This window comes from Rhamphochromis longiceps, linkage group LG17 (assembly GCF_057381845.1).
Source record: "Rhamphochromis longiceps isolate RC_006_pf linkage group LG17, R_longiceps_female_GT1.1, whole genome shotgun sequence".
NCBI lineage: Eukaryota > Metazoa > Chordata > Actinopteri > Cichliformes > Cichlidae > Rhamphochromis > Rhamphochromis longiceps.
The window spans coordinates 35,517,105-35,540,454 of NC_140573.1; the positions used below are offsets into that span (position 1 = coordinate 35,517,105).

General features: G+C 42.1%; 1 protein-coding gene and 1 long non-coding RNA gene across 10 annotated transcripts in view; one reads left to right on the forward strand and one right to left on the reverse strand.

The window, feature by feature from the left end:
• Positions 1 to 23,350, reverse strand: part of foxp2 (forkhead box P2) — a 103,224-nt gene that overhangs the window by 54,066 nt on the left and 25,808 nt on the right. For 6 of the 9 annotated variants that reach the window (XM_085387849.1, XM_085387852.1, XM_085387853.1 and 3 more), the window contains one exon: positions 5,711 to 5,897. The exons of 1 other annotated variant lie outside the window; for it this stretch is intronic. In XM_085387849.1, coding sequence (XP_085243975.1) covers positions 5,711 to 5,887 — 177 coding nt within the window. In that variant the 5' untranslated portion in view covers positions 5,888 to 5,897. Of the gene's footprint in view, positions 1 to 5,710; positions 5,898 to 16,135; positions 16,465 to 23,350 lie in introns of those variants that run through there. 2 more of the 9 variants (XM_085387851.1, XM_085387855.1) reach the window with 2 other exon arrangements.
• On the forward strand, positions 15,605 to 18,359 carry LOC146650080 (uncharacterized). Its single transcript, XR_014908365.1, has 3 exons — positions 15,605 to 15,855; positions 17,247 to 17,447; positions 18,249 to 18,359. It is a non-coding gene; the product is annotated as an uncharacterized LOC146650080 (long non-coding RNA).

Sequence of the window (23,350 nt, forward strand, 5' to 3'; positions counted from 1 at the left end):
CAACTGCTTGAGGATAAGATGCCCGTAAGTGTTTATTTCCAGCAGATTTCCACTATCTCTCTTCATCCTCGCCTCTCAATTCCTCCATCGCTTGCTTTCCCTGCTCTCTTACTGTCCCTTTCTCCTCGTCTCTCTTTCAAGCTTTGCAGCTTGACATTTCGCCATGCTCTCAAGGGACACCCGCACGAAATGGAGTTACTGGGAGAGCGCCACTGTAAATTCCAGAAGGCCACATGTAATGTGTCTTAAACATAGATGGACAGGCCAGGTTTCTGCGAGCTGAAGAATAAGAAGGAGGGGGGGAAAAGGCAGAGAACGGGAGACAGAGGGAGAGTTGGAGGAAGAGGTGGTGTCTAGATAGATAATAGAATAATACTGTGTTTTGTCTGGGGAAGCGTGAGCAAACAGCAGCTATGCTGTCATTCACATCCTATATCTTTAGTGTCATCGCAAAGGGGGAAACTACAGGCCTATATGTCACAGGCCTGTATGTACTATTCTGTGGGGACTGTCTGCTGATAGCCAGGCTTGAAATAAAAAGAAGGATGACTTTCATTGTAAATAAGTCAGACACAAGGATTGCCAGAGAAGAACTGCCTTTTCGCTGAAAGGGGAAATAATTTTACAAAGACATATAGTACATGCTGCTTTCCTAATGCTTCTCCTGCCTTTACAGAAAAACCTTATCTTCACACAGACGATGATGGTTAACAAAAGGCTCCTTTATGAAATCGTTCATATTTCAGTGGAGGTCTTTCTCCTGTCCTGAGAGGTGATTGATGCATCAGGCCAGGGCCAGTGTCTTATTTACACAGTTGAGTGGGGCAATCTCAGGCCTGAAAGATAAACCTAATGAGCTTCTTTGTGTAAGGGTGCAAATGAGAGACACCATCCTCCCCTCCCTCCTTCCCTATTCCATCCAAAGGGACAGTCTGGGTGATTAGGCCTTTAAATTATGCTCAAGGGCAAAGCCCAGATTTGCATCTTAGGTATGTGCGTGTTTGTCTGTGTGTGTGTGTGTGTGTGTGTGTGTGTGTGTGTGTGTGTGTGTGTGTCTCTTGCTTCTCAAATACAGTACAAGGAGACAGACAGAGAGGCAGGTGAAGGGCATAGAGAGAAAGATGCTCGAGGCTTGTTTATGGGAAGGGATGGTAGGGGAAGACTGTGTGTCAGTACCCAGTTTATACTAAACAACAAACTTGAGTTGTTATAAGAGGAAGATGAGCTCATATGTCTGTCAAATAAGAGCGTGCACACCTACACACACACACACACACACACACACACACACACACACACACACACACACACACACACACACACACACACACATTGTCATTTTGTCCTTTGTCTGTGGGGTAACTTTCTCCCTAATGACTTTCATTTTGGGGAGAATTTAATTTGCCCCTAAACCCTAAATACTACCCATCACTTGCTGTCAGATTTCTCATCCCTTCCATTTCCTCCAGCTAAACAGCTAGGAAGGCAGGTTAATTGCTGTCACTCTCAAGTTGGACCACTGCCTAGCTCTTGTGTAGCGACAGGGGTAGCCTAGAAGTAAGATGGCACCTTGGCGCACTTATTGTAATTTATGTCAAAATGCTGCACTCATTTAAATGGGGTTGGATAGTTTGCATTTTGCTGCATCATGTGCCTCAGGAAAACGGTAAAACGCATACCTAACCAGTTTACCAACATGTAGAACTCTGCCTCTGTCAGCCGTAAGTGGCACCTTTTGCACAAAATAAATATTTGGCCAGCAAGCATGCAAGCAGAAAGCACATTGCATGCAAAAAAGAAAATATAATTAATTTAAAAAAAATCACAGGAGCAGGTTTATGAAAATACAAAAATATGAAGCCAGCATTTTCTAATTATACTGGATTTTAATGAGTGAAGTCTTTAGACTAGTAGCAGATCGCAGTGGTTGTTCATACAGCTGTCTTTGGTTACAGTGGCTGACCCAACCATAATACATTAGCCTTCCGTGCCTCCATCTTGCTCTGAATATCAATATATTTCCTACTGTAGGAACTCAGCCCATTTAAAGGAGGGCAGCAGTTCTGAGCATTGGCTCATCAATCCCACTGATAACCCTGGCAGGATTAAGTCTACAGAACACTGTAATCAACTAACAGGCTCATTATAGGGCATTATGTTACAGACCCAAAGATCGATGCATGACTTCCATGTACATACTTGGCAGCATATACTATTAAAACATAAAGCTAACTCCGGTCAATGACAAATAGATTGCTACTATGAGCTCAGCACATTTTTTTTTTTGCTCTACAAGAGAGCTTTTATAGTGATCATTTTGCATAGCAATTAGAGCTGTGTAACATTCATCATTTGCTCTGATACATATCTGCAGCTGGCAAATTGCAATCAGATACAGTGGGTATCTAATCTGTGATCTCAAATCAAATTAGGTCTATTTAGACAACCTTGGGAACGGGGTGATGAAACCCTGACAGAAATTAAGGACTGGAAATTTAATTGTGACAATGGTTATTATTCAGATAGCTGGATAACGAAATGTGTGGCTTTTACACTGAACACAATGACCTGCATAAAAACGAAAGACATTCAAATTTGTAAAAGATATTCACTTTATCTTAAATGAAATAATAGTGGATTATTATTAAAGGAAAATCTCAACTTTTGAAATCTGGATGTGGAAAAACTGTGTGCATTACTTCATCTTGATCTTACAGACTTTGGCCGAATCTAAGGTGTCGAGACCTGAAGATGCTGCTTTTCTAATTATAGCTGCAGGTGGTATTTTGGAGCTGCTAGGTAATGGCAGAACCCATAGGGACAGTGGAGAATTCATCAGTGCTTATTATTAATCATCCCCCCAGCAGCGTGATGAGAGGCTGCAGCTTCTATACCCACTGGACCACTCAATGTCATTCCAAATGTGGGTGGAAAATTACATTCAACTGCATTCCTTCAAAATGGACTCGGAGCAAACGTGGATAGAAATTTTTTTAAGCTGCATTGAAGTGTAAAAAAAGTGCAAGCATATATGGATGCATGTGTATATGGCCACACAGGGTCCATGCTGCATATACGCCTGTCAATATCACATCCGTCACACAAAAGCAGCAGTGCTCAGTGCTAACAGATGTATATATAAAATATTTTTTTTTTTAAATCTAACCTCATCCTTTTGTTGAACTGTGCTTGCAGTGTGAGCACACCACAGGAAGTGTGTGAAGTTAACAGCACAGGGCCCCTGTTTTAAAAAGCCTCCAGAGACCTGTTAGCCGGACTGCTCATTTCAATGTGTCTCTCTCTGGGTTGGGAGAAGGCTCGGGCTGGCCTCTTTACGAGGCGCATACTGTCATACCCCCCCACCCAACCCCAACCGCACACCATCACAGCTCTCAGCCGTATGTCCATCTCACAGACTTAACTAGACACCTTATGCTTACATTGCTTTTTTTCCACCTCTCAGTGCTGTGGCCTTTTTAAAATTTTTAACGGCACTTTTTTTCATTTTCACTGACAGACACACTTTTATCCATTCTTTTCAATTACATTTTGAGTACACAGTCTAATATCTCTAAATCTACTGCTCAGATTGCAATTTTAATAAAATAAAACATATAACATGAAATGTAAAGCAATTCAAAGTTTTCTCAGGGATCACCTTTATCTTAGGATTTCTCTCCTGATGGGAATGGTCTCTTCCATAATGACTGTGCTCTGTTTCAAAGGACACTAGGACTCACTGTGTGGTTTGAGTATGAATCTGATGTGAATCACATGCTACGGCCTTCAAACCCACTCGATCTCAACCCGATTAAACACCTCTGAGAGATGACATGTCAGACAGTGCTCTTCACCACCATCATCAAAACACAGAAAAGGGAATATCTTTTTAAAAGAACGGTGTTCCATCACTCCAGTAGAGTTTCAGAAACTTGAAGAATCTGCGTCAAGGTGCCTTAGAGGTGTTCTGGTCACACATGGGCGCTCAACACCTTACTAGGGCACTGTGGTGGTTTTTCCATTAATTTGTCAAGAAAAAGAAGAGAGAATTACCGAAATCTACCCAACATCTTCAAATGCACGAGTGATGCCTGAGAGAAAGAGAGGTCTGACCCCAATCATACGTGTGTGTGTAGGAAGAGTGGCAGAGTGGTGATAAAGCAGGAGGATGAGGCCACAGTGCTATAATGCAGCTGAAGCCACCAGCAGGGGTGAATAGGGTTGTGGAGAATGGGTGTTTGGATGGTATGGGGCTTATGGGGAACAGAAGAGGTGATGGTGGACTTGGGGGGGGGGGGCGTGCTCCAGGACAAGCTTCATTTTGCTACACTGAATAGCCCGTATACACACATGCAGAAACTCATCGACACGTATTGTTCCGCCCTCGCCAAATTGACCACAGGGCTTCAGTTGCCACCAAAAGAAAGAAGAAAAGAAAAATTCACATAAATACAAATACACACTCGCATGAAAATTTCACCATTAGCCCAAAGGACAGCACGCATCATTACAAAACCCGCGGTGTTGTCCTCCATCTACCCCAAAGCATGGCCCTCTGACCTAATCTCCCACTGCTCTTTTGGCAAACTGTCAAAGCCATCATTCACCGTGAAAAGACACGAGAGACACTTGACTCCTTTACTCTGCTGGCGACTGACTTTCACAACTCCTGCCCCCCAACCGCTCCACCACCCTCCCCCCGCACCCTGCAGTTAATTCACCCTCAACTTGCTGTGACTGAGATGAATAGCAGCGGTACAATGAAACATGTGTTGGCAGGGAGGGAAAAAAAAGCAGGCATCAAATATTCGTGATCAGCGGTGCCTCTAAGAAGCGCCATTTAATAAAATCGATACAATAAATAACTAAACTATGGAAAAACTATAAAAAGTACATCTAAAGTATTTGCTAGTTGAAGGGAAGTGAAGATCGGAGACTGCAAGCTATAAATCAAAAGCGTCCCGGTCAAAGGTTTCTCTCCTGCTGGTGGGTCTGTGGTTAGAATGTCTGCATCTGTGTGAGAGCCTCCAACTAGTGGCGAGTTAGGAGGCCCTCTGGTGGATACAGCGCAGCCATGACATACACACCCATGCATATGCGCGCAGATACACACTCTCCCTGTCCAAACTGGTCCGTTTGATGCTCCAACACGCTCTCTCTTTCTCTGTCCTCTCTCCCTCTGTCATGCACTTTTTCTCTGTCTCACACACACGCACTACATTTCTCACATGGCCTCACAGGGCAGCAACAACCCCCAATATATTCCCAAATTCAAATGCTAGTGGAAAAAAACTAAGCAAAACATGAAATAAAAAAATAACAGCTGAATTTCTAAACTAAAACAGTAGCAGCAAAACACTCTGAGCATCATCTGGAGGCAGCAGCTTCAAGCAGAGCACGCTGTCAGCACAACAAACTGCCGAGAACATTTACCAACAACCTAAACAGCCTCTTATATAAACAATGTGTTTTCCACATGCCTAAAAAACAACAATGCCACACACACACACACACACACACACACACATACACAAAACAACATAATTCATTGTGCCTCCTGCCTATGTAGAACACCCCAGCGCTGCCTGAGAAGAGAGCACAGCAGAGCGGAGAGGTAGAGCGAGGGGGAAACGGAGTGTGTGAGGGAGAGAGAGCGGCAGAGAGAGAGAGAGAGAGTAAGAGAGACGAGACGGGGAGAAACACAACTTACCTGCTGTTGTTGCAGATGCAGCAGCTCGACTGTGCTTACTTCGCTGCTTGTGTCACCAGCGCTTGATCTCCCATCTCTACTGCCAGCCTCTAATTGGCTGCTGCTTAGGGTGCTCATTCCATTTTGACTCATTGAACTGTTGCTTATTGTCTCTGTGGCCGACTCCTGCATCATCATGATTTAAAACCTAGAAGTGATTAAGAGGCACCGGTTAGGGCTCTTCTTGTTACAATTCCCCCCTTTTTTTCCCTCCTATTTTTTTTTTTTTACGCTTCCATTATCAAGCCCTCAGTCCCCCTCTGCAAATTAAAGCATTTAAAGAAGAGGGAGGGGGGGAAAGGAGAAAGGGGGGATGCAGGAGGAGCAATTATGCATTCATTGTGTAAATGAAGCAATACAAAGAGATGCATGTCCTGGTGCTTTCTGAAATGGGAAGAATATCTAAATGTGGTTTTAAAGCCACTAAAATTTGGCTGTAAATCAGAGCACCTGCATTGCTTTATTAGTATTTGCATTATTAAAAACACATAATACACTGGTAGGAATTAAAGGCAAAATATATATATATAAATAAATAAAATATGGGATTCTTAAATAACATGTGCTTAATTCTTAATATCTCCATTGCACTTTGAGGACGGCCAGGCACCACGGACAGAAAATACAGAAGCGAGGGCACTCTTAAAATATTTGCCGTCTGGAAGCTGTCCGATTTTTCGTGTGTTTCGCATCTGAATGAAGTTGCCTAATGACGCAAGGCTAATCATGCAAAATTAAAATTTGGTGGCGGGGAAGAGGAGGAGGAGGTGGAGGAGGCGGCACCAAATCACATGGTGCAGGGCTGGTGATGAACACCATAATGGGTTTGTCATCCTTGCTGTGGCTAAAGAAAATCTGCCTCGCAGGCTTCCATAGAGAAAGAACGCTCATAATTCATTTTATTGGCTTGAATCATGTTTTTCTCCACTCTCTTCTTTAATCAAACCTTATACATTCATTTATTTTACCACATTTAAAAAATAAATATCCCTGGTGTGGATGAGAGGCAATCAAAGTTTCTGCTGGCAGATTTACAAGTCAAAACCACATTTTAAAAAGTGTAAATAAATATAGGAAATTGAATTAATTCTGTCAGCATCTATTAGATATGGAAAAACTTGGGTAAAAATTGAGAAGAAGAAAAAAGGGATGAAGAAAGGATTCTATCATGAATATCACTAATGATTGTGCTAAAAACAGCATAAATTATGCATATTACCTCCTCTCTTTCCAGTAATAAATGTTTTATCATTATCCTCTGCATTTAATGCTCTGTACCTTCGCTGGGGCAGAGAAGAGCAGCGCCAACATCAGTTCTCACAATAAATAAAAGACAACTTAAGCACTCCGCAATCACAAATTGTGTGCAGGAGAAAGAAATTCTGAAATGCTGAAAATTAAAATGGGGAAAAAATAATGTGAGACAATTAATTTTTAAAAATATACCCCTTTTTAATAAAAAAAATAATATAGTGACTCTCTTATGGAGGAACCTTGCTTTAAAAAGCTGTCAATATTTCCAGTCCTATTACTACTTTTTACATTTTAAAACAAATATTTTTACAGCTTCTTTTTCTCCACCACCACCACCACGACTGAATCCATATATATGCAACCAGAGAGGGACAAACAATGATAATGAATGCGCTTTTTTTGTGTGCATTTGTGCCCAGCCCACATGGGTACCGTGTGTATTCTTTGGCCTGTAAATACCATTTTAATAGAAGTGTGTACACGTCCCTTCACTGTGTTTGTGTGTGTGTGTGCATGTGTGAGTGTTTGACGAGGGGCAGATACAGGACAGGCCTTAAAGGATGTCCACAGCCAGGATAAACAGGATCTAGGCAGGGAGAACAAACAGGGCTGAGCTATTACACAGAGCAGGGCGACAGCTGCCCGGGACACAAGTAAATAGGGAAGAGGCCAGGACAAGGCGTGCTTGTGAACAAACAGGCCCCTGTTTAACACCGCAGCGCTCACTACTGATGGAGAGAGACGCAGTAAAAGAAGGCAGAGATAGACAGAAAGGGTGGGGGATGACGAAGAAAGGCAGAGGAGAAGAATGAAAGTGAAGGAGTGCGAGAGGAAGAGAGGGTGTGGGATGGAGAGAGGGAGGAAGGTGGTGATGTTTTCAGGGGGGAGGTAGAGAGAGAGAGAGAGAGAGAGACTGGCACAATGTGACATCCAATCCGGTGATGAATCTCAGCATAAGAAACTCAAGGCTGCAGCCGAGATCAGCCGGCTAATAAGTATTCAAATTAGGCATAAATTTTACATGCCCAATGTTTAAAATATTCAGAGAAAGACTGTCTGATTGCCTTTACTATGATTTTATGAACATTCTAATGGAGCTTGGATCTCTCTTTTTTTTTTTCCTGCTTTCTTTCTTGGACCGGCGACGGATGTTCGGAAAACCTGAAGATATAAGAGACGAGGAAATGAGGATTTTTAATAACATCTGAATGCAACGCAAACTATGGTGGAAATCCAAGGAAAATTGCTACTTTGATATTAACAAATCAATGTGATTTTACTCTTTTTTTAAAAGAAAAATCTGAGCTCACATCAGATTACTATTTATAAAAAGTTAAAGTCAAATAAAGAAAAAAGGGTTAAAAAAAACTGTTAGAAAAATCTGAATCTGAATACATAAATAATAAGATGGCCAGCTTAATCTCAACGCTATAATCTTCCTCACCTCCTCCAAAATAAAATCTGCAACATAATGATAATGCAGATATATGCAAAGTATATTCGCAGAGATCAGATGGTGCTTTAACCTTAATGACAGCAGTGAGATAAATTAATTAGCCATCTAAAGGCGGCATTCAAATCTGCCAATTAGAATGTCAATTAGAAACACAGCCAGGCTGCAATGACGAGCGGGCAACCAAGCTGTGGATCTGACTGTGGGGGTGATGGAACTGTCACAGATAGACACACACACACATACACGCGTGTGTGCGCACAAACACATGCACAATACTCGAGAGTGACAATGCTCTGCACCTGGGGGCGTGACTGTATGAAGCATGCATGTAAGACTGCATCTGTATATGTGCATGAGCCCACCACGGTGCCCTCTCCCTGAGGGGTACCAGCCCTGACCCCAGCTCAGCCTGTCCTGAACCAACTGGGTTGGAAGGAACCACGCCACCTCCAGCTACAATATCCGCCAAGGCCGTCGTTCCAATGTGGCTGCTTTATTGCTGCATGAGTGAGGCTTGCCGGCTGCCGGCTTGCCTGCACGTGTGTTTGACATCCATAAATTGGTGTCCTGCATTTCAACACACCCGCTATTTGATGCCATTTCCTCAAGCCATAATCTTCCAATGAGGGAGAACCTAGACCACTTATTATCATGATCGGAAGCAAAGAGGAAGCCTGTTATTACCTGGTAATATGCTGGTAATTCTGCAGACGTATAGCTTTGGGAAGGAAGATGACAGTGATACTCGGCGTTTGGGTTATAAGAGATGAAGATAGCTTTGAGCACTCTAAATTTACTGTCGCTGAAGGCACCAACATTTCTATTAGGATAGAGGTTCAACAGAAAGAAAAGACACTTCATTTTGCAAAGCTTCAGAGCAACTCCAGCTTTTGTCTCATTTCGTGTGCAACTCTACAATCACTCGATTGCTTGCTTCCTCTTCAGTTATAGCAAATATTTACTGTTGAATCTTGCATCGTCAGGAATCTGAGAAAGTGTCCCGACGGGGCGTTTGGCCCAGAAATCTGGAGAAATTCTCCGATTTCTTTGGAGAAGTGACACAACAAAGGTGTAAGGAAAATTGAGCCTTTCATTGCCTTAGTCGCACACACACACACTCCCAGTTCTGCACATACACAACAAAACACACACCTATCATTAAAGGGGAAAGAAGCAGCCCTCCATCTTTGTTTGCGAGCTCTAAAAGCCCTTAATGTAGCCTCATTACCTGGCCTGTCTCCCGCTCTATCATGTGCAGTAAACACACACTATGACACTGGCAATCCATCTAGTGGGAATACACAGCTGTCTCCAATGCTCCAACACAGTCTGGGGAACACTGAGGAATTTTTGTTCAGAGTCCCTGGGCTATCCATTCTCAGCATGAGGATGTTCTCCACTGTGTCTATCTAAAACACAGATCCATTTTCACATTCTACATGCATGAGTTGCAAAAAATATTTTCATTAGGATGACACAAAAGAAAGGGCGGAGGAAAAAAAAGTGACCGGTAAATCTGTGATCCCAGACGTCCGTTCATTATCGGTTCACATTTCAGGTGGTTGGATGGAATTCTTTTGGTGTGTGAGTTCAGAATGAAAAAAAAAATATATCTAATAATAATAGAAATTACATTTCACAGTCTGCTGACTCCTCACAGCTCTCTGATCAAGTCTAGATATGGTTACCATTTAAAATAATCACAGATTCTGTGCTTGAGTGAAATTAATTCATCATTGCCATAAGTTACTATGCATACAAAATAAAGAAGTAACTAGGCAAGGGCAAGAGCTCACATATTCAATACTTCAGATTGCTTAATAAATCAAAATGCCACGTATGTGCTTGACTGAAAAAAACGATGCTAAAAAAATCACTGAATTTTAAATAATGACTGGCAAAAAGTTTAATAACTTAATCTACAAATTTTATGCCTTCAAACAATCTTTGATTGTGATCATATATCTGTTTGTACCTCAGTGTGAATTGTTGTTTTTTTTCCCTGCCAGTGAGCTGTCACAGCACGAGGGGGGACATCACAAGCAATTCATTACAACCTACAGCTTCTTGTAGCGAGTTTGGAGTTTGAGATGGAAAAACGACCACTTGGAAAGCTACATTCGACACAACCCAGTCCTCCGGATTAAGTAAGGAGACCCAGGCTGCCGTGCCTTAGAATTAAAAGCTTCCCTTTTGGCACTAAAAGGCCACCATAAAAGAGCATTAATGACTACTTCTTATAAACCTGTGTATGGTAATGGTTTCTGCTCTCAGATAGAGGAATTTCAAAAGTGCTTCACTGGTGAATAAAGATTGCTTTGGAAAAAAAAAGGGGTGTGGGGGTGGTAGCTGAAGAAATCATATTTACAAAATCAGGAGTGGGGCCAAATGAAAAGAGATGAATATGAATAATGGACTTTGCTTTTTTCCGGATTAACATTATTCAAAGCAACGGAATCAAATGTGGTTATCTCCTGTCCTGAGAAAAACCTCAGTCATATTTCAATTCTTCATTTGAGCTGACAATAAATTGTAGTTCTGTGATAGGAGACATTCAGTCAAGAATGTTCAGAACTTAATTCTCTTCTATTTACAATAAAGAGATGAGAAAGAATAAGATAAAAGACAGACTATTTGCCACAGTATGTAAGTGTCCCTGAATGGATGTGTGAGAGTGTGTCAGAGTGGAGAACAGAAAGTGGAAAGAAAGAAAGAAAGAAAGAAAGAAAGAAAGAAAGGGGGTGAATAAAATGACAAAGAGGACCATAGGAAAGAGTGTAAAGTGCATGTTCAATTGTACAATCTGCACAATGTCTCTTTAGATTCAAATGCAAGAGGCACTCAGGAATAGTGGGAATGATACTGCGTTAATACAAATTAGTGTTATGTGAATGCAACCAGCTCTGAAATATAATAATAGCAAAATATTCATTGTACACCAGCTATCCAGTTACTAATATAAATGGATATGAAAGGCAAGCATTGGTATTAATAAAATAAAATCCACTAGTATCTCATTAAAAATCAAGAAAAAAAATTATAAACAAAATATTTTACTATTAATAGATTTATGTGGTATAGTAATAAATGCACACGTCTTTGAAATATTAGTGCAGCACGGCTTGTCCCCTGATGGAAAAAGAGGAGGAGAGAGACTAGTCCTCTCCTGCATTTAGGCTCGACCCATATCATTTACATGTTACCTATCAGGCACCTCGTTCTGTTGAAGCTGTAGACAGCCCTGCCGCTGTGGGCGAGCGAGACAGTGACGAAAGCCCGATCAGTCGGCTCTCATTTGCATATTTGCCAATTTCATTAATTAACTCAGCCCACCTAATCAGGGCTAATTGACCTATAAAGAGGGGAGGCCTCATTGTCTCGTGCAATAATCTTTATCACGAGGAGAGGAGGTGCGCGGCGAATACAAGGCACTCCAGACCTAACTGTATTTATAGACATCGTATCTGGAAGTGTTTCACTCAGAAAATACTGTAAGTGATCAAAACTGAGCTGCTTTGACACATTGCAAGGACTGGATAAGAGAAAAAAGAAGTAAATGGACAAAATTCTTCACGTTGCTCTGGTGTTCTTGCTGAGAAAAATCAGAGGAGCTAATGACAGTTGGATGGGTCTGACTCTCCGCTCCTCTCCACAGATCCAGCGGACAGGCGCAGGGGAGCCAGCCGCGTCTGACACAGCTACAGAGACATAGCTCATTGTGACGTTTCCAGTTATTTCTGGTTGATTAGGGCCATTATGTCTCGAGCTCTGATTTATGTTGTCATTCCCTCTCAGCAGTCCTGCATCGATAGATCTTAATGAATTGGTAAATAAGGGTGAAGATTGCAGTTGACAACACCGCAACATTCCTCATTCATACCAGACAAGATTTATGTAACCAATTAGAAGCATAAAAAGGTGGGTTTGGTAAGGAGGGGGGGAAAAAAATCATCTCTTCTGAGGAAAATTACTAAAGTCTAGCCAACGACAAAACAGATAATGAGATGTCCTTAACTTTGGCTTAGTTGGACTTTCTGCACAGAAAGGTTGGGGACTCGGAAGAAAAAGAAGAAACGATCCCGCTCCTCTTAGGATGAAAAAAAAGAAAAAATATATATATACAGAGACCGCTGAGTGTGTGTATGCATAGACTGCTTGACTGCACCTCTGCTTTAAAATAAAACATACCTGAGTGTCCAAATCACATCACAATAATGTCCAATCTAAAAAAATCCTGATGGAATCAACAGATTAAAAATTAAGCCAGAGCACCAACAAAGAACCACTTTGATGTGGAAATGTTAAATTCAAGAAGCCACCCCCCCCCTCCCGCCTTCACCCCCCCCCAACAGCCAAAACAGAGACACTGAAAATGAAAAGTAAGGCATCCATGCAGGTGTGCGCACGCAAATCAACTGTTACCTTAATGTTTAATACAATCAGCAGGGAAATTTTCATCCGCATTTTGTAAACGCCTCGTATTTCGATCGCTTAATCTCCCCAGATTGTAGTCATAGAAATCTGTTAGCAGGCAAATAAAAGGCCACTTTGTCATTAAAAAAAATAATAAAATAAAAAATAATAACCAGATAAAAGTGCTGATCATCAATAGCCGGTGACAGGCCAGGAAGACCCAAAGGGCAGCAGTGAACAGAGGTGGAAAATTAAAGCGGAGTGATACGGGAGCCGGCTCCTTTCAGCCTCTCTCCCTTCAAGCACATGCAAATGAGGCCGTGCTGCTTAACTGCATCATTTATGTGGATAATAGCGGCATCATCATTACGGGAACTCAAATTAAATTACATCACAATTAGCATAACAAAGTGATTGGTTAAACTTTCAAAACAAATAACGCAGCTCTGCTAATGAACAGTGTTAATTGGTGAGTGTGCATTCTAAATAAAACATGTAGGTAAACATGTGTTTTAGTCTAACAATTTTAAATTTCACTTCCCCACTTTTTATTTCTTTTTTGGGGAGGAATAGAAGAAAACAGAAAAAGAAGACTTAAAACTGAATACTGCCAGGGGGATTTGTAAGCTGAAATATAAAATGTGTAGCATTTAATTTTATTGCGCTAAAGAACCTATTATATGCCAGACTCTAGAGAACAATGTAAATTATCTGCCTTCAAAATGGAGTTTGGCCAATTCTCCATGTGAACTAATCACATAGCTCATTATGCATTAGGGTATTAAATTATGAAGAGGAGTCCCTTTCACATTCCTGCACAAAGCCCTATAAAATGTTAATAATATGCCCACAATAGCCCAATACCATGCCTTGCTCACCCTCATCAATATTTAAGTAAACAAATGATCCCACTCGCCTTTGATAAAGATAATTAGTGCTTCACCAATTATCAGTCTTGTGACCTCTCTCCTCTTCAAACTAAACGTCTGCTCCAAAGAGTTTGGGATTTTTTCCCCCTCCACACGCAAAGAGATGGGAGAAAAACAAATAAGTCAAACTTCAAGTAACAGCTTTGCCCTCTCAGAACACATATCTGCAGCTGATTAATATTTGATTGTTATTAGCTTATGAAAGGTTATTGAGTGGCTGTGCCCTTTTATTCTGCTTAATCATAGTGGTGCATCACTGTCCTCTTGATTTTAATGATCAATGATTAGCTTAGCAAGCGAGTAGCAACATCTGAAAAACACACATACTCACACACACACACTATCCAAATAGTACAAGAGCAGAAAATACCACAGCAAGTTCATGCACACACACACACACACACACACACACACACACACACACACACACACACACACAAAGCCAAAACCAGCACACACGTGCTCACTTGTACGCATGCACATAGACACACACACACACACACAGCCATACACACTGAGCCATTCATCAACACTAATTAAGCAGCAGATTAACAGAGCCCGCAGACCAAGGCTGAACGGTTACACAGTGGGACGACCAACGGGGAAGGCAGGAGACACAGCCCGGCAATAAAATACAACCATTAAACACAGCCAAGAGCCTGAAGTCGACTATGGGTGACAGAGGATTGATGGCTGGATGAATGATGGATGGATTGATGGATAAATAGATGGATGGACAGTCTGCCTGACTTTTTTTTTTCTTCTTTTTTTTACCTGAAGGTGAGAAGTGCCAGAGAGCTTGACCGAGGAACAGAGTACTTGGCTCTGCCACCGCCGAGGGTGTCTAGCTGCAACGGCCCCAAGTCGACTGGTGTCACCGTGTGAAGAGGCAACACTATCTGTGTCATCACTTTAGCCGTGTTTATGGGGGATGGCATCATAAACAAGCCACCCCCCACCACCAACCCCCCCTACACTTCTCGCCACCCGCCACACAGCCCCCGCCCCAGTTCCCCCCTTCTCCTTTCCTCTCCTCTCGCTCTCTTGCCACCTCACCACCACTGTACCATTCATGCATACTTAAATCACACTCGCCCCATTAAAAAAAAAAAGAAAAAAAGAGGGGGAAAAAAAGAGAAAGCCCAGACGCCTCTCCTGACAATTATTCTATCATTTCCAGTTGTCACCGGGGCAATTACCGATCGGGGGGCCCTTGTGCAGGTCGGACATGCAGGCCCGAAAGAGGAGGCTTGAGTTGGGGGAGAGAAGGAAAAGAATGGGAGAGGGACAGCGGAGGGCGTGTGTATGCGTGTGTGCGCGCATGTGTGTGTGTGGAAGGAGGGAGGTGGGGGTGTGGGTGAGGGGGTGTAGTGTACAAAATGGAAATTTATGACAGAGAGACGGTGGCTTCTTTCTCTCTCCGCACTGGATATAATTAGACCATCATTTTTTTAAGTCTGAAGATAATGAAATTTTGCAATTACAGGAAAACACCACTTAATCATTTCATTCACCGGTTTAGTGGAAATGAGCAATACCGCAATTACTAGGTAAAGCTCTGCTTTTGATGCATTTTTAGAAAATAAATCTGAGATAAGTTTTTTTTATTTATCTCAGCTACTTCCAAAAAGTAGCAATAAAGCATGTGCATCCGTGTGCAAATGTCTAAGTGTGTGTGTGTGTGTGTGCAGGTACTCTGCGTGTGGGTGGGTCCTGTGTATGACTGAGAGAGTGTGTGTATGTGAGAGTGTGTGGGGATCTTCACACGGGGACTGCTGTGACTCGTCACAGGATGTTCGCCGGCTCTCCCCTTGCATCTCGCCTGCATGCTTACCAGGGAGGCTCGCGCTGCTCTCGCTCTAATCGCACATCTGCTTCTCTGAGCACACGCTCTCTGTCTCTCTCTTTCTCTCTCCCTCGTGCAAGTGCACACACACTATCGCTCTTGCGCACAACCTGCCGGACCTGCTCTCTCCTTTGCTCTGTGTAGTCGGCATTGCTGAGACAAGAGGGGGACAGAAGTACGAGAAGAGAGAGGTGCACTCGCCGCAAAGGTATGTGTGTCTGGCTTTATACTAGTGCTTTTCCTTTCAGCTCCGATTGTGTGCATGTCAAAGTGTGTGTGTGTGTGTGTGTGGATTCAAAGAGTCTGAATGGGATTAGTGAAGGGCTCAGCGGCAGTCGGTAGCCTCCATACCGTGCACGGGGCACTTAAAAACAATTAAGCCATATCACAGCCGTGTATTTCCAAGTTACACGACATCACGAAGCACTGCTACGTTAACACAAAACTAAGTCCTACATAGTCCAAAAGAGGCAGATAAAATGACCTACCTTTTAAACAATGACTGAGAAATCCACTCTCCCTGGTAAGAAGCATTTGAAGAAGTATTCTCAGAAACCTGAGAGCATTACGGTGCATCAAAAATGAAGAGAAGGGGAAAATGCCAGTAGCGGAAAACAGACGGCAGGAAAGTGGAGGCAAAAAAGGAAGAAAAAAAAGTAGAGTAACTAGCTGACGCTTACTGTCAAAGATATCACCAGAGAAGTATTTACAGCGGTATTTACAGTAGTGCGAGGGGAGAGCACCTCTGCCTGGTCACGTCTGAGAGACAGTTGCCGTTTCAGTGCTGCCTAATTAAAACAAGTCAGGCAGCCCCGCTGGATTGTTTTGACGCCTGAGGACCAATAGTACACAAAAACCAGTGGCTTGATCGGCGGGGTAGGGGGGCTGGTCGTGGGGAGCAGAGAGGAGGGGGCGGAGGGTGGCGAGAGTTGGCAAAGAAATGGGGGGGGGGGGGGGGGGGGGGGGTACTGGAGGAATCTGAGAGGGGAGGGAGACGACAAAAGGTTGAAAACTGGCGAGACCGCCACATGCCGAATGCTTGCTTACTATTTTTCTAAGATGATCATTAAAACTGTTATAAATACCTTAACAAAAGGTATTTTTAAATGTAAATGATTGGCCAAACAAAACAGTTATGGGAAGGGAAGGAAGAAATATAAAAAGATATACAGAGAGAAAAAAGAAAAAAAATTAACACACAAGCTGACAAACATTTCACAGCTTTTCTCCCTCAGCCAGAATGTTTAAAGGCTTGGTTTACTACTTGATAAAAGGAGAAAATGTGCTTGTACAAATGTTACATTCACATATTTGAAGCCTAATGAATTAGGTCAGTATCTATTACTAGAAGTGCAAAAGCTGCCAATCCCTATCGCCGGCTAAAGACGCTGACAAAAGCTGAAACGAGCTGAACGAGTCTCGGCTGGGATCAGATGTGCTGCGTGTGATGTATTGACGTGTTTCCCCCATTGTAAACAACGCACAACAGGCAATGAGACGGAACATTTAGGGCTAATGGTGTTTGCCAATCTTTTTGTCAATTTTTTTCCTCCTCTTTCTCTCCCCTTTTTCTCCCTCCCTCTCCCTTGCATGCCACAGATGTTTTTCTTAGTCGCTCCAACAGACAGGAATCTACTGGCAAGAAGAAAGGCTCGGTCTTCCCCAGGAGAGAGGAGTACAAAGCCCCCAGTCTGCACACAACAGATGCCGAAAGCTAGTCCATCTGCCACCAGCTTGCAGTGCCACATGGGCCAGAGAGATTTAATACAAGAGAGGACTTTTATTTATTCCTTTGCCTATGTAAGTTTGTGCCACATAATCAAACACAAATACACATCTAAATCTGGCACAGATGCAACTTTAAAATTAAATTCACACTAACGGACACACACATGTGCGAGCATACAGGCAGCCGCAAGAGGTTATAGGGAGTGCAAGAATCTTCTGTTTTAAAGAGCGGCACCCGGGGCAACTATGACAGATTTATTTAGGTAAAGATGTAGCCCCCAACGCGGGGTAAAGACCACTTGAACTCACAGCTCAGAGCGGCGCACTGGTATAATTTAACAGCCTCTGAATAGCACATTATCTCCCCGGCTCTGTTGGAGCATATTTTAGCTGTATGATATCATTATTAAGAGTCAAACACAGACCAAAAAAAAAAAAAGGTAGCATTTTCATTAGTGTCAACTGTCTGAGCTCTGAGCCAGGAAAGGTAAACACCAAACAATCATGACAGGCTGAAAGAGACCGTGGGAGCTGAAGCAGGCGAGAGAAAGAGAGATGACAAGAGTGGAAAAGCAAGCAAGAGAGAAAAAAAAAAAGAGACAGCGACGGAGAGAGTCAAAAGGGGCTAACATTAAACAACTGCTGTTAATTGCTCTAAGCATCCACATTATGCCAGTAATTTCTCCCATTTCTCTTTCAGCGCTAAGGGCTTCAGGCTAGAAAGCTCCTTCAGCCCCTTTAATAAACTACTCAGAGTGCCCCACTGGAAAAGACAAACACGAGGCCCCTGGCCTTAGAAACATTTGCCTCACTAGGGGGAATGCTATGCCTGTTTCTACACTTCTGTGACAATTCTGTGCCTTCTCCCTTCAGGTATTTGTTCCCCACGTCTCTTCTTCCAGTGCTTTCTGCTGCCAAGGTCAACAGAGACAAACAGGCCCACCAGCGTCTTGATGTGGTGGCAGCAGAACAGTGAGAGGGGAAAGAGGGAGAAAATGGGGGAGATGGATAGATAGACATGTGTGGTGGGTACAGTGGGGAGGGGCGATGGTGGCAGCAGCTGGTTACCAACCTCGGCAAAAGCAGCAGCAGTGGAGGAGCAGTGCATCTGAAACGCACTCAAACTCCACACTGATGATAGCAATAAATGCTTCCCATCTCCCAGCACTGCTATAATTTCCATAGTTTATAGGCACACAAACACACCACTACTATTTTAATTAAAGCTACACTGGCACTGGGGACAAAGTCAAGTGTGCCTTGAAAAGCACATGCACTGCTGTAAGGTCAGCTACTAGGAGCCAATCTTCAGCTATAATTTTATTAACAGGTATTAGCCTAAATGTATTGAATTTACAAAATAATGCACTAATTTTTAAATTAAAAAAAAAATAGGACAAAAGGCAAGCACAAAGATTTCTCAGAGATTACAAGTGTAATATAGGTATATTTCTCTCAAACCTTTCAGTAAGTCTATTTATGTTGTCTTACTTCCCAGAAATTTAGCGCCACCTGGAACAATTGGTAGAGCACCCGTCATTATTCATCACCTAGCACGCTAGCAAGGGCAGCCTTACCACTGCAGGAATCGTTGGCTTAAAAATAAATAACTTTTGAGTTCTACACCACTATGGAGAGGAAAAGCTTTGCATTTAAAAAAGCTTTGCATTTAAAAAATAAAGGTTTTCATATGTCAGTCCTCTGACATATGAAAACCTCTTTTTTTATAGAGAGGTAAAAAGATTTGCTTGTCTTAATACTTTGGTTTACTCAAAGCACATTCTTCCAACTTGACACTGAAAGTGCTCAGCCAAGATTGAACTTGCAGGAGACTGTAAAGGCTTTTATAAACACATTTTACTGTCACAGAGGAAATAAATTAAGCAGGGATGGTGATGAGCCCTTAAATTGCATTTATGACTTTATGGTTAACTCAAGTTTCTATTTATATTATACATATGTTACACTTGTATTGAAAAAAAAATGAATATGTTATTTTTATATACACGTGTAATATGAGGTCAATAATCCTGACTTTTCAATATAAGGTTTAAAATGTCCTCTTTTAATTTTCCCATTTTTGGAAATAAATTCATGTTACACACACACACACAAGGTCCTTTCATAAGTTGTCACATAAATGTTCCACAAGCATAATTCCTGTTCCACTAATTCCTGCCTACAAAGAATGAAATGAATAAGCCAAATAAGGCATAATGAGGGGGTAGGGCTCTTACTAGTCCTGGTCAATGCTGATCACATGATATGTTGCTTATGGCCACAGAGCAAAGACCATTACAGACCGGTGATTATATAAGTGGTTGGAAGGCAGCACCATTTTAATATACTGTACTTAAGCACCGGGGTATCCATGGCAACTTGCCCTGCACCGTGCATTCAGAAAATCCCTCATGAAATGCCTATTAAGTGGATGATAATGACAGTGTCCAAATATATTTGCATATGTGTTTGAAAGCCAAAAAAGAAAAAGAAAAAAGAAACACAAGAGAAGTCAATGGGGGTGGAGGGGTCCCCGATTGTTGCAATCATAGTAATAATCATAATAAATATGTTGACTTTTGTTTGTTTGCTGCTATTGTAAGAAATACAACATTTTTAAATCAGTGATTAATGAAAGGCTTTGCTTCCAGTAAGACCAGTACTGCCACAGTTGATTATTATTGGTAATGTGTGTGAATTAAGGCCTCTTCGCCTTCCTCTGGGATTCTCCACATGTGACTTCCATTTGCAACTCTGGCCGAGTGCCCAACAGGACATCCCTGAGAGAGTGTTTGCTTGACTCAATATCAACAGCCCGAGTAAGCAGCTGGAGGGGACACTCTGGCCAAACCCAGCCATCGCTTCTATTGAAAATAAACTAGGCTGTGCATTCACTGGGCCCAAAAATATCAACACGCGCTGCAAGGAGCCACGTATAGCACTCTGCACTGTTCCGCTGGTGCCTCTCAAAGGCTTAATGATACCTGCACCTCCCCTCCAGCTGCTTCTGCCGACGCCGTAGCTACACACAGACGGCAGGTGGGCGGGAATTAAAGTATACATTACAGCAGAAAAATAAAAAGAGATCGAAATGACAGAAGTCAGACAGTTCAAGCTAACTGGGCCTCTTGAAGCGAAGGAGCTGGTAGACTAGCGACAGACACTCCAGGTTAAATTGGCCCTCCAGTGCCTCCTCTTATTTTCCCCCACCACCGCAGCTGCCTCCGATGCCCACCCCCAATTCTAAAAAAAAGAAAGAAAGAAAAATAGCTTTTCTTCAAAAACATATTTGAATTAAACGAGTTGCTGAAATCAAAGGCTCAGCTGAGATGGATAAATTTAAACAAGCAAGTGCAGCTCACAGCAGTTTACCTGTTATACAGCAGATTGGAAGGAGATGAAAGAATAGAGCATGGAAGACAACTTCTCTTTTTTCACAGCAGTAGATATGGTCATATAGTAAAAGGCAGCTACGGTTTAATTAGATTCCTACTAGGAGAAAAGTACATGCTACTGAGTTGTTGTGGTTTTTTTGTTTTTTTATCTTCTTGGCCACTGAGATGTCATCAAGCTAAAGCAACGGCCAAAAAGAAAAAAAGGCGAGGGGGGGATTCAATAGTCGTCTCATGCATTCAGATTTCCTGTTAGGGGATGAATCTGAAACCCATTTATGACAGTGATCTGTAGTGTCTGAGGATCCCACAGCTCCAGCTCTGCCAAAGAGATTATCATTCCCAGAACCACGGCTACACAGTTGAATGGCAAAGAGACAAGCTTCACTGGCAGTCAAAAGAGCACAACACCTGTATATGCTATGCAACAACCCGCTATCTAACATCCAAGGAATCCCATCAATGCACTCACAAGTAGCAATAAAAAATGCTTTCATGCCGGATGAAAAATTAGATGCTGACCATGAATTAGATTCAGTTCAGTTCAGTTCAGTTCATTTTTATTTCAAACATTTCAAACATGTGCCTTCACAATCATTACAAAATATCATTCCATTATTTGTTTGAAAAGGAGTAGGCTGAAGTATTTACTTATTTGTCCCTACCCCCTCAAGTTTTACCTCTCATTCATTTAATTTTTTTTTTGTCTTAAATTAAACAAACAACATATGAAACATATAAACATATGAAGTAAAACAAAACATAACATACATAAATCAAAAACAAGAAATTAGCAAGCCCCACCACAGTATAGTTTCTTTCATATGAAAAATACAGAATGTGTATATTTGCAGATACACAAGTTATGGAAAAACAACAAACCAAAACAAAACAAAAAAACAACCAAAAAAGAACCGCAACACCATTTCCAGCAACATTACCGTCCTGGGTTAACCCCGTTTTCTTCATTCTTATACTTATTTAAAATTAGGTTTTTATATTTTACTTTAAACTGTTTTATGTTTTGACTGTCTTTTATTTCTTCTGTTAGACTGTTCCATAACAGGGAAACTTTTGGGAATAATCCCCAGAAGCTGTTGTGACGTGGAGCTTTTAAGTGGACTTTACAGACCTCCGATTACCTCAGCCTTCTGGGTTCACTGCTGACATAGTGGCTATCCATTCATGACTAAAACACCATTCGACTTGATACCAATTACACCTTTAAAAAAAAAGACCTGATCAAATTAATTCAGGAAAATGGCATTCTAGCAAAGAATAATAAACTCATTATATGGAAAACTTAAAACTCTCATATTCTCCACACCACGGCTAATTCAAACCTAATTTTTACTAGCCACTAATTTGAGGGTGAAGGGGTTGGGGGGGAGTAGGAATTACATCTGGAGGTAATTCAATGTGTGGAACTGAGCCCAGTGGAGGCTATAATACCCCCCCACTCGCCCACACGCACAAAAAAAAATACAAAAAAAGACAGACAAGACATAGAGAAGGAACTATTTAGGTGAGTGGGACTTCCGGAGCACTGAAACGACACTTCTCACAAAAATGTTTTCATTATGCTGTCACCAGACACAGGCTGGAGAGGATATAGGTGCTGCAGGCACAGACAGAGAGACAGACCGAAACACTGATAAATGAGGAAGAGGGGGAGAGTTTTTTAGGAATTGTGTGTATAAGGTGCAGGCTCCTCCAGACAGCTGCACTGGCTCAGGATTTAGCCAAGTATGTGGAGTTGAGGGAAGGTTGCGGGTTAATTTTGACTCCACCGTTGGGTGTTGTGCCCGCTGTAAAGGCTCAGAGTTTATGAGGAAGTCTCCCTCTCAAGTGACCAGCTACATCTGGGCTGCCTAAGTGGGCTGCCTAATAAATGGCACACTTTTTCAATGATCTGCAATTTCAAAGCACTGAGTAAAGGGTATCCAGCTGTATCAATTTCACTGTATGGATGCAAACTTAGCAGCTATTTGCAGGGAAGCATTTGTGCGGAGACTAGAAGTGGTAATGTTTGAAAGCTTATTCGTGATGACGCTGAAAGCAGTCACACCGCTAGAAACTGCGGGAAAGAAAAATCTAAAGTTTGGCTCCCAACAATCCCTGCAGGAGAACATTAACATGTGATAGAGAAACTCGCCTCAGTCCCTTCCACACCAGAACCCCCTGCTCTTCACTTAAATCCTTTGCCATCCCTTCAACGCTAAATGTGTTTTCCAAATGAAAATAAACGGAGTCTGACTGGTTTGAGGCAGTCATACTCGGGAATATGAGATCAAATAAAGGCTTCTGTGGAGGCTGAAAGGAGAAATGAAATGGCTTCTGAGGGGGAGATGTACCGAGTAATAAAATTACTCCTTTATATCTTCCTAAACAGCACATGTTCCCCCTGGAGTGGGTGAGGGCTTCACTTCGGTCAAAGACAAGTATGCAAGTGGCAATTTTTCCTTCAGGAAGATTCCCTGATACACTTCTGGAGACTTGGCACACTGCAATTTTCTTGAAAACGAGAAACTATTTCAGCAACAAGTTAAGCGGAACTTTGGAAGTTTCACTTTGATGATGTGC